This window comes from Sinocyclocheilus anshuiensis, unplaced genomic scaffold (assembly GCF_001515605.1).
Source record: "Sinocyclocheilus anshuiensis isolate Anshui unplaced genomic scaffold, SAMN03320099.WGS_v1.1 scaffold1038, whole genome shotgun sequence".
NCBI classification, from domain to species: Eukaryota; Metazoa; Chordata; class Actinopteri; order Cypriniformes; family Cyprinidae; genus Sinocyclocheilus; species Sinocyclocheilus anshuiensis.
In genome coordinates, this window is record NW_015536540.1 from 745569 (window position 1) to 757655 (window position 12087).

General features: G+C 38.2%; 1 protein-coding gene across 1 annotated transcript in view; it reads left to right on the forward strand.

Annotated features, from left to right (window-relative positions):
- LOC107697147 (nuclear factor of activated T-cells, cytoplasmic 1-like) overlaps positions 1–11465 on the forward strand; it is a 35651-nt gene extending 24186 nt beyond the window's left edge. The window contains exons 7-9 of the mRNA XM_016497808.1: positions 4168–4223; positions 8099–8231; positions 10819–11465. Coding sequence (XP_016353294.1) covers positions 4168–4223; positions 8099–8231; positions 10819–11465 — 836 coding nt within the window. The remainder of the gene's footprint in view (positions 1–4167; positions 4224–8098; positions 8232–10818) is intronic.
- The last annotated feature ends 622 nt before the right edge of the window (positions 11466–12087 follow it).

The following is a 12087-nucleotide window of genomic DNA, read 5'->3' on the forward strand; positions in this document are numbered from 1 at the left end:
CCATAGAATGAACATACATACTGTGGAAGTCAATGGCTACTGGCAACTGTTTGATTACCAACATTCTTCAAAATATCGTCTTTTATGTTCGACAGAGGAAAGACACTCGTAGACGTTTGAAAAAAGTTGAGAGTAAGTAAATGATGGCAGAATTTCATTTTTGGTGAATTGTCCCTTTAGACTTTAATGTGTAAACATTGTGGAACCGGTAGCTTTCTAAGCGATCAGAATTTTTTCACCAAAGTTTCAAAAGCCATATTTAGAGACCGGAATATCATAGAGATTCGGGGTAGGCATTTTTGACTTGAACCAGTAAGCAATTGCATAGTAAGACCCTATCCACATATAAACTCTAGTTAGAGTTTGGTATTTGAAGTATGTCAGGTTGACATATAAAAATAGTTGATTTCAAGAAAAATAGCTCAGGATATTTATTAGTAATGGACTTGTTTGCTTCTCTCTGAGCAGGTATTCTGATATGACATGGTTAGTGGCTGAGTCTTGGGCCAGAGGATTTTTTGAGCACCTTGTCAGATGAAGTACATCAGTTCTCCAGCGTGGAGAGCGGGCAGGTATTCCACTCACATGGCTCAGTCTGAGCAGAGAAGAGGGCTCTTATGACCACAGGCTCCACAGTCCTGCACTAGCACTTAAGCACGTCCCACTGGAGGGAAGGCTCAGGGAAAAGGTTTAAACTTCGCAGAGACGAGGAGAGCAAGAGAAAGGCTGGGGAACAGAGTGACTGAAGATTGTGAAAGAGTTATTTATAAAGAATTAGAGCTGCAGTGACTAATAAATAATAATGGATTTGTTGTTAAGTAAAACTTGTATTTTTTCACTGAGCTTGTTTAACTTTTTTTACTGATATATTCTCATTTTGATATTTATACTACATCTACATCAAGTTTGGGGTTGGTAAGATTTTTTTAAAGGGGTCATATGATGCGATTTCAATTTTTCCTTTCTCTTTGAAGTGTTACAAGCTCTTGTTGCATAAAGAAGATCTGTAAAGTTGCAAAGACTAAAAGTTGAAAGTTGAAAAGCTAAAGTCTCAAATCCAAAGAGATATTCTTTATAAAAGTTAAGTGTCAACCACGCCTACCTAAAACAGCTCATTCTAACACGCCCCCACGTCACATACGTCACAATGTGGGAAAATTTGCATAACGCCGCCCAAATGTTCACGCAAAGAAAGAAGGCGTAACTTTTATTCTCCCTGTAGTATTGTTGCTGCCACCATGTCGTGAAGACGCTGTGTGTTTCGTTGTGAAAGTGAAACTACAGCCCGGGGTCGTCACATGTGGTTACCGCAAACCCGCCGGCCGCTCTTTCGTCGAATCCACCGGCCGCGCCGTTCTCAAGCCCACCCGCCGCCACTCACTCAAGCCCGCCGTGTGTGACGACATGTGTTTCGTTGTGAAAGCGAAACTACTTTGTTTGGCCTTCCAAAAGAGGACACGACTAGAAATCAGCGGTTAAGTTGTATTTACATTCGGACAATCACAAAACACTAGATAGCTGGCCAATCAGAGCACACCTCGCTTTTCAGGCCAATGAGCTTTATAAAAATCGACGCGTTTCAGAAAAACGGGGCATAGAGGAGAAACAATAACGTACAGTATGTGGAAAATAATGTGTTTTTTTAACCTTAAACCGCATAAACACATTTCATTACACCAAATACACAAAATAATGTTCTTTTTAGCAACATCATATGACCCCTTTAATGTTTTTGAAAGAAATCTCTTAAGCTCACCAAGACTGCATTTATTTGATCAAAATACAGTAAAAACAGTAATATTTTGAAATATTATTAGAATTTAATATTTTTGTTTTATATTTTCAAATATTACTTACTGCTGTAATGCCAAAGCTGAATTTTCAGGAGCCATTACTCCAGTCTTCAGTGTCACATGATACTTCAGAAATCATTCTAATATACTAATATTTGGTGCTCAAAAAGGATTTCTTATTATTTTGCTGTTTTGGATACCATGACTTTTCCAGGATTCTGACCAGTAGAACGTTCAATAGAACAGGATGTATTTGATATAGAAATCTTGTAACATTACATATCTCTTTACTTGTCACTTTTTGATCAGTTTGGTGCACCCTTACGGAATAAAAGTATTAATTTCTTCCGCCAAAAAAAAGACTCCACTTACTCCAAACTTTTAATATGTAATTTATAAAAAGAAGAGTAAAATCACTGTAGATAGACAGATTTAACCAGAATATATTTGGCTGCTGACTCTGCATACTTCGTGGAACTGATCTGAAAAAGAGCAGGAACAAAACAGAGAGAAGGAGACAGTGGGAATGGAGGATCCCTCTAGCATCACATTACCTTCCAGCTGTAATGACAGACCGTTCCACCACATCACAGACCACAGCGCGACTAGCCAGGAAATCTAGACCCCACTGTTTAAGCTTTCCTTTAAAATGCAATCAAAATAGTCTCAGCATTCCATCTTTAAAGTCTGAATAATATGTCTGGAATATTTTGCGAAACTCTAATGGAAAATTACTACCGATGCCAGATTCATCGCAATCAGACGTTACTCCACTATTGTTAGCACGCTTCTAAATCTGATGCTATTCTGATCTATTCGCCGCATATGCTGTTGAGTACCTTCATAAGAACTTGACAAGTCATTTGTCTTGAAATTTGACCAGAATTTGTCTCACTTTAAGTTTGGGACCTCATATAAATATTTCAAAGAGGTGAGAACAATACATTTGATCTTTCTCCGTGGCATAAATAAAGCACTCAGTGTCTAGGAATACAGTCTTCAGGGTCTGCTGGAGCATATTTGTCATAGAAAATTATCATGGAAAACCAATACAGTCTTTTCCACCGCATTCTGTTTAAACCCAGGAGCATCGTCAATGTGAAATGTATGATAGCAATATGCAATTATGTAAAATGATGACAGCAGACGAGCCAATGGAAAGTTTCAAAAGATGCATTGTCTATTGTTTTAAATAAAATTAGAAGAATTTCCTTTCTTCTGCTTGCTTTCTTTTCTTTTATTCTGTCTTAGACACGATGATGCTTTATATTGTCATGTGTGCGTCTGTGGTTTGCCCTAGCAGGTCTCTGCTGTGACCAAACTACCCTGCGGTTTTCTCCTGCTTTTACGGCCTGAGTAAAAACGGCTTTTCAGTGATATCTTAACTGAAAATAGCAAACGAAACCTTAATATGTCTTTTGTTCCCAAACGTTTGTGTGGGAAAGCCTGTTTGCTCTGAGAAACCGGAGGCTGAAAATAGTTAAATAAAACTTTTTATAATAAGGAGAAAATAAGCCAGAGATTGGCGATCGAGAGAAAGGACAGATGAGAGTCTGTGACGCTCTTTAGCCAAACAGCCGCTGCTCATTATCTGAAGCAGAGTTTACCAGGCCTTTTATTGGACCCTTCAGACACTATTTGTCATGAGTTGCGAGATTCCACAAGGGGCTGATGTAAGCGACTGGTCCCCCCCATAGCAAAAGCACGTCACACGCACACACTTCTTGGCTCTGGTAAGATCATTAGGATTGCATCAGCCCCCCATCTGCCCAAGCGGGTCAGAGGCAGACAGGACATGATGTAATCGCGAGGCTGACTGCAGTATAGCGATAGCTCTAGAAAGACTTTTGGTATCTCTGCCTTTTTAATGTTAGACTGAAGATGTCTGCGGCAGTGGGTCTCTACTGGTTTTCCGATTTTTGCTTCAGGACCCAGATTTTACATTGGATCTCGAGTGGTGACTCAACACAGTACCAAAAAGTAAATTATTTTATTTTATAATTTTTTATTAATATGAAAAAGAATTACATAAGCACAACAAATTAAAAAAATATTACGACAGGCTAAATAGGAAAACTATTGGGAAATATTCTATTAGTATTAGCCATATTACATATACATACTTTGCACCAAATATTCATAAAAACAACTAAATACATTTATCCCCATCTCATCTGTTTATCTATGCTAACTATGCATAGTTATATGGTTCATTATAATTTTTTATGTATACTCGTTTTTTTTTTTTTTTTCAAATATAAAAAATTCTGTTGAATTTAGAATTGAAGCTCTCTGGTGTATTCCTTTGCATATGTGAGGTGAATCTTAATGATATGCTATAAATTTGTGCTCGTTTTTTATTTATTATTTGCAGATGGCCACCACATATGGGAAATGGAGGCCAAAGTCAACAGAGAATCATCCAAATCTGTAAGTCTGCCATTTTTCACCTATTTTTATGATTAAAAAGGAAGCCAGATTAAATCCTGAGAATTTTACTAATTAAATAATACAAATGTATGCATAAATATATAAGAAAATGAGTTTAAAAGTACGATTTTTTGTTGTATTGTTGTGTTTGAGGCAAACAGGTTGTTTTTTGTGTCTAAAGCGGATATAATGTACGTGTTGAGCCCTACTCTCTGCTCTCGGGAGGAAACACACTCACACTCTCACACACACACACACACACACACACACACACACACACACATACATACAACACACGCAAACCTGCTCCTTGTTTTCTCTATGGAAGATTCTTTCTGTGAGAGCTCAGGGACCACAGTTTAGACTCTGGGATTAGACAGTGTTTGTGTGTGAAGCACTGCACCTGCTCTCCACACCACACACACTTGTTAGGTAGCACATGTCTGTCTGTAGAGCTCAGACTGTTGGAAGAGACCCATTCTAAAGGTCTTAACCGTCGGTATTGTCCAGCTAAGAAACATAGACTTAAGTTAAATAAAGTTCCGGAATGTGATAGAATGTTTTAATCAAAGGCAAAGGCACCAGCTATTTACCATTTGATTTGTAGATTCTCGTAAAGCGAATGTATAATTGCATAGTGACTCTTTAATTGCTTCTCGGCAGAACTTTCAAATGCAAGTTTGGGTCCCGCTATCAGAAAATGAGCTAGCTAAAATTCCTTCAAATTTACGGCAGAATTGTATTAGCTTCTGTCTGAGCTCATGTGTTCATGATAAAATGAAGAGAGCTCTATGGCTGTCACATATTTTTTTAGGATGAATGAATGTTTGTTTCTTCCGTGCATGAGCCAAAAGCTCCCTGAAAGCTAGCCTTTGTCTGGTGTCTCTTGGTTCAGAACTTTATGAGAGCCTCCACGCCTGGTTTCAATGCTCAGCAAGTGAATGGAGACCATCTGTTTGAATGGAGCATTAATGTGTTAGACAATTTTTTACAAGGACGCCTTTGATTTCTGCCCCTCCCTGCCCTGCTGTGTGTGTATATGTATATTTATTAAATGTGAACCATTTTCTCACACAGTCTAAACCACATGGCTCTTTTAGTTTGGTAAGCTGGCTTGTGTCAGCGGCCTTTTGGAAGTTTTGGAAGGGATATGTTTGTATTTTCACAATCGGCACATTCATGTGCAAATCCAGAAGATAAAGCTTGATCTTCTTTAAAGTCACATTACTTTTTCATATAAATACCAACATTTGAAATTTGTTGCTCGAATGTGGTGCCTGTATGCAGATGCAGATGAAGTTGACATGACATTTTTTTAAATAATTTTTCTTTTGTTACCAATCTCTTAAATAACACTGTATATTCAGTGCGATCAAACACACAGTAAAATGGTAATATTGTTAAATTTGATTATTACAGTTTTATTATATATTAAAATTCAGTCTTCAGTGTCGCATGATCCTCCAGAAATCATTCTAATATGCTGATTGGCTGCTCAAGAAGCATTTCTTATTATTACCAATGTTAAAAACAGTTGTGCTGCTTAATATTTGTGTGGAAACAGTGTTTTTTTATTATTCTTTAATGAATAGAAAGTTCAAAAGAACAGCATTTATTTTCATCAACAGTGTTAAAATCTTTACTTTCACTTTTTTGTGTTTTTTAATGTATCCTTGCTCAATAAAAATGTTAATTTCTTAAAAAAAAAAAAAAAAAGTCTTACTGAGCCCAAACTTTTATATAGTAGAATACATGTGCATTAACTGAACCAGCCTAAAAACGAGTTTTTAGCATGATTTAAAATAAAGAAACAACATTTATGTTACCATTTTAAGATTTTATTACTGTTTTGTAACATGAAATGTCATCTTTGTCACAATTGTGGCAATTTCAATCAGTCTCAATGAAGTAGATAAAAACTGTAGGCCTATTACCAAAATAGCTTCTTTTGGGCATAGCCAAGATGAGGCCACCAAATGACCTGAATTGCCTTATTTTTTTTCATTGAATATGCTGTTCCACTCAGAAGTTCATCACATTACAAAAGTAAAATGAGTTGTGAAAGACGTTCATTTAGGATTTATAGGTACATGGGTGTGTCGTTGCCATTTTAACACATTATTTAGAGGTAAATTTGAATTTTGTTGGAGTTTGCTGTGGGCCAAGGGTCCTGAGCACAGCTGCGGATCAGACTAATGGATGAAATTCTCTCTAACACATTGTGCTTGGTCTGGCTTTGCTCTGCGGCTGAGGCGATGTGCTAATATAAACAGCTCACCTGCACATGGTTCTAAAACCTGCAAGAAGACTGATGACTTCCTCTCTGGCTACTGTACAGCACGTCCATCAATCTCCTCTCAGCCACACAGGGTTCATCTCAGGGTGGAGGAAAAGAGGTTGTGGGGAGATAGACAGTTTGACACTCCCAGCACCTTTCTCATACTGTAGTTACAATCGCAGACGGCTCAGCGGTCAAAAGTTCAGTGGTGTCTGGAGACAGAGAGGGGAGAAGCGCAGTCTGGACGGAGTCCCCGGACACTCTCTCATTCAGGGTGAGAAGTGCAAAAATAACACCGTCTGCTGCATGCAGTTTGGTTTGTCTGAACCTCATCTGCCCCGAGCTCTCAAAGCCACAGTCGCTGGATGCGTGTGCGGCTGTTGGATGGAGCACATGGTGTGAGGTTAAATAACGGAGACGGTGTTGTTAAGGATTTTGGTATCTAGAAACTGTTTTCATTAAAATGTCTGATGAAACCATTCCAAATGATTGTGTTAAAGTTCGTTATATTTTCCACACTTAATATCCAGAACTACTAGAAGTACAGTAACCCACACAATGGCTCTGAGGTGTTATAAAAACATTTTTCTGTTTGTTTGAGCATCCTGACCAGCACAGCAGCATTGTACATTTATTTTGGCCATTGGTCACTTAATGAAGGTTGAAGGTTGAAGGTTGAAGGTTTTTTCCCCCTCATTCCTGTCACCTGGTGGCTTTTGGGTTCCTTGCTTAGTTGGGTTTCAAAAGACATTTAATATTACATAATTTTATCAGTTTGACAGCAGTCGTACAACTGGAGGAGAACGTGAACTGAATTGAGATGAATAATGGCACTATATTGTCTAGGTGCTTGATAGCACCGAATTTGTTTATAATTGACAAATTTGCAACGTTGAAACTGATATTGAACTGAGTTGAATCAACGCTGAACTGAGTTGAATAATGACACTAATGTCTTCAGTTGAGCTGCTTATCACTGAATTTAATTTGTTTCATAATTGATAAACTTCACAGTTATTGAACTGAACTGAAAATGACACTGTTGTCTTTGGTAGAGCTACTTTATAGTTGAATTGAATTTGTTCATAATTGAAACATTTTACAATATCGACACTTATTGAACTGAATTGAATCAACATTGAACTCACTCAAGCTGAATAATGACAACTGTCTTCAGTTGAGCTGAATTGAACTTGTTTCATAATTGATGAATTTTACACAGTTATTGAACTGAACTGACTAGAGCTAATTAATGACACTATTTTTTTTTTTATTTTTTTTTTTATAAGAGTTATATAAATAAAGGTGGCTTGACTTGACATTGGCTCACCCGATTAAATTTCAGCTCATATTTTGAATTTCAGGTGGCTTTGCTTGTGGATGTCCCACCATACCGGAACCAAAGAATATCCAACCCAGTTCAAACTTGTTTCATAATTGATTAATTTTACACAGTTATTGAACTGAACTGACTAGAGCTAATTAATGACACTATTTTTTTTTTATTTTTTTTTTTTATAAGAGTTATATAAATAAAGGTGGCTTGACTTGACATTGGCTCACCCGATTCAATTTCAGCTCATATTTTGAATTTCAGGTGGCTTTGCTTGTGGATGTCCCACCATACCGGAACCAAAGAATATCCAACCCAGTTCAAGTGAATTTCTATGTGTGCAATAGCAAACGGAAGAGAAGCCAGTACCAGCGTTTCACATACCTGCCCTCAAACGGTAAAAAAATCACCTCCTTCTGCTTGAATTCATACACACTCCTTTATTTATAATCTGTGACTGAATTAATTCAGAAGAAATTCTGAAGCCTTTTTTAGTGGATGGAATTGTGGCTAGTTTTTTTCTTTGTTAAAATAATTTCCATAAAATTTGTTCTTTTCCATACCTGCTCCGGGAGCAGTGGAAGGGCAGTGACAGGGTGGGGTCCAGTATGTGAATGCTATTATTCAAATCCAGACTGGTTGCCAGGTGAAATAAAAAAAAATGACTTGACATCTGAAAAGTCCTAACCACTGCTAATTCCCCACAGGCCCAGTGTGCGTAACCAGCGGGTGGTTCAAAGGCTTGAGTCAGACCCAACTTGTCCCAACCCTGTCTCCTGAAGTGTGAGCACTGCAACTGCAGGCCGTCCCACTCACACTGCAGTACTGTCTTTTTTTAGACTGGACATTTCTAAAGATTATGCATTGTATCTGTCCAGCAGTCAAATACATGTACATCAAATTCAAATTGTACGTCATACATTTAATGTGGGTGGAACAATGAAACATTTAGCTAAACATTAGCTCCTTTATAGGGCAGTCTTAAAGTCATTGCCAAGGACCCCTAAAATATATATATATTTTTTTTTTAAATAACTAATTATTAATTAGTTAAATAAATAAATTAATAATATTTAATTATTAATTAAAGTAAATAATAAATGTAAAAAATAAATAAATAATAATAAAAATATTAAATTTAAATTGATAATTATTGATTTAAAATGTAAATAAATTAATTTGACATTATTATTATTATTTAAATGCACCTAGAATTGCATCTTTTTAATAACCATTAATGATGTGCAGAGTCATATGTATATTGTACATTTTAAATAATGTAATGTGCAATGTGCAAATGAATTTTTTTTTACAAAAACTGTTAATTGGCAGATCCCTTGCAGAACTGTTGCAGACACAATTTTAAGATAACACTGTTTATTATGAATCATGATGAGGTCTGTTTATTTGATTTCATATTAACACAGAATAACAAATGGGTCCTGATGAGTATAATGAGTCTATAAGCTTCTGTGGTAGGTGTTAAAAATCTGAATCATCTGGCTTTTGAGGTTAAACATGAGGCGGAGTGACAGATATCTGCCTGCCTCTATAGTCATGTGCTAGAAGCCTCATTTCCCCTTTCTGGGCTTAAAATAGGTGTAGGCTCTATTTTAAACTTGTGGTCGGTCTGGGCGGCACAGAGAGTTCCCCTTTTTCTCTGTATTGCTGACAGAATTCAAAATAAAACTTTAGGGCTTCTGTGGAGGCATGCTGGTGTGAGGGATGTCTCATCGCCGAAGAAAAATAAACCGCTGCTGACAGTCTGTTGAGAAATGCAGACAGAAGTTAAAAGGTGAAAAATGTAACATCATGAGGATGAAGAGTTTGTCAACAACAGATGAGTTCTTCCCAGTCGCTCAACATCTGTTCACCAGAATCACATACACCAAGAAACAACAGTGAGGTCGTTTTTAGTTGTAGACAAGTAGTCATGTCATTATCAGTCTTTTCAATGCCTTCAATAATTGGATGCTGAAAACAGAAGTACATTAATGACCTTTTGAAATTGCTTTAGAAAAGTTTTCTTTTCTGCAGTGGTGTATTTTCCTGTAGAAACAGGAAGTTTATATACATACAAACATTTTTTTTAAAGTAGCCAATAGGCTTATATTTACATCACAGCTGTGATTTGCAATTTGCTAGTCAGTTACAGATTGTATTAAGGGGAAGGACATTCTCATTCTTGAGCACCTGATTGGACAAAAATTGCTTGTCAATATTTCGGGGTTTGACCTGTTAAAAGTTACTTTTGTATTTGCTAGAGTATATCCTATATATGACTTCAAAACTAAAAGGCATGAACTTAAAGCCAGAGTACTATTTTTTTCTTCTTTTTTTCTTTTCACAAAGTCTCAAAGTCTCTTTTGCTACTGTGTATGTCAAAAATGGGCAGACTTACTGTTAGTTTGAACTCCATGCACTCAATATATACGATCTGCTGATCTGTTTCTAATCCAGTCTCAGTCCAGTTCTTAGCTCAGTTGCAATTTGGCTCAGTTAAACCTGAGATCCCATCTTAAAATGACACACTGAATCTTCTACTTAGAGAAAAATGCAGATTTTTATTTCTTGATGAGAAGGTTTTTTTTTTTTGGTAGAGCTATGGATGTGAAGCTACTATACTATATGAAAATATTTCATAATGCACGCTTATATGGTATTAGCACTGGGGGCAGATCCAAAAAAAATAGCCCTTTTATTTTCGAAAGCAGCTGGAAGGCTCTTGTGATGATTCATCCCTTTTTTCCTCTTTTTTAAAATATTTTTAGTTGGGCGGGAGCGCGTAGCCTCAGACACATAGTCTCATTGATGAGAATGTTTGTTTCGCTGTGGGTATCCTAGCCACAAACCCACTCACTCGCACTAACTCGCATAAAGTCACATGAACCCGGAACGTGTGTTTATTCATTTTTCTCCTTTCCCCGGTTTTCTTGATCATCATTGATCTTTCTCTTGCTCTCTTTTGCCCTTCGCCTCCCCAGTTCCAACCATAAAAACAGAGCCGCACGACGACTACGACCTCCCCCAGGTATGTGTGCCGCTCCATCCCGCTGGGTTGGCGCTGCATCCGAAGCCCTACTACAGCCCCCCGGCGATGACCCCCATGATGCCCTCAGAACTAAGGCCTTGTGTCACGGGCTCCTTCACATCCAGCCCTCAGAGACTGGTGGCAAAACCCACCTCCCTGTCCTGCTCGTCCTCCCCCAGCACCAGTCCCAAACTACAGGATCTTTCCCCGCCTCACCTCTCCTCTAAGTGCCTATCAGCGGGATCGAACCTTGGCCCCCAGTCCCCAACAGTCCCACACGTCTCCACCATCCAGCCCACACCCGGACGCTACCCGCAGTCCATCCTCTACCCAACAGGAAGCGCCGCATCCTCTCCAGGGTCCCATCCTTCCACCCCAAACTCCGCACCAGAACTCCCCTTCACTCCCAGCCACAGTCTGACCCAATCACAAGCCACCAGCGAGGCCTCTGCGTTAGCAGCTCAGATAACCAAAGGGCCGGTGAGGAGCGGGTCCTCCCCCCTCCTACAGGAGGAGGGAGACGCCTCCACCATGCTGGCTGTCAGCATCAAGCAGGAACCACAGGAACTGGATCAAATGTACCTAGATGATGGTAAGTGACAGCGCAATATTCCAGCGAAATTTACTGACCGTGTGCATCGTAGTCTGGTGATGTAATGCCCAACAGATGTTTCTAATTGCTTGATGTTTTTGCCTGAGTGCTCCCTCACAAAATTAAGATCCAACGCGAGGCTAACCGTACCGCCACAACGACAGCAGCCCTGTTCCATGATGTTTAATATATCGAGAACGCAAGTTAAATTAACTGGAAAGTTAATGAATGACTTCATCAGTTTGCCTTCAACTTTTGTGTTAAATTTTAAGCATCTGTGGAAGAAATGTTCAACAGATGGAAGAATTTTAATATCAGATCTGTCTATTAAATCATAAAAGCTAATAGATAATGGTTTTCTAGTTGTGGCCAGATCTTTGACTAAATGGCAAAAAGTCCACATCGTAGCTTATTCTGGCCCAGTGCTATTTGAATCGCATAAAGCAACCAATTACAGTTTGTCCGTTTTCATTTGGAGTGAATTATCCGCATCAGACAAAATTCAAACAAAGCGTCAAACAAATATAGAGAACAAATACGCTACCATTCAAAAGTTTGGGGGTGGTAAGATTTGTAAATGCTTGTGAAAGAAGTATCTTATGCTCACCTAGAATTCAAAATAACTTTTCT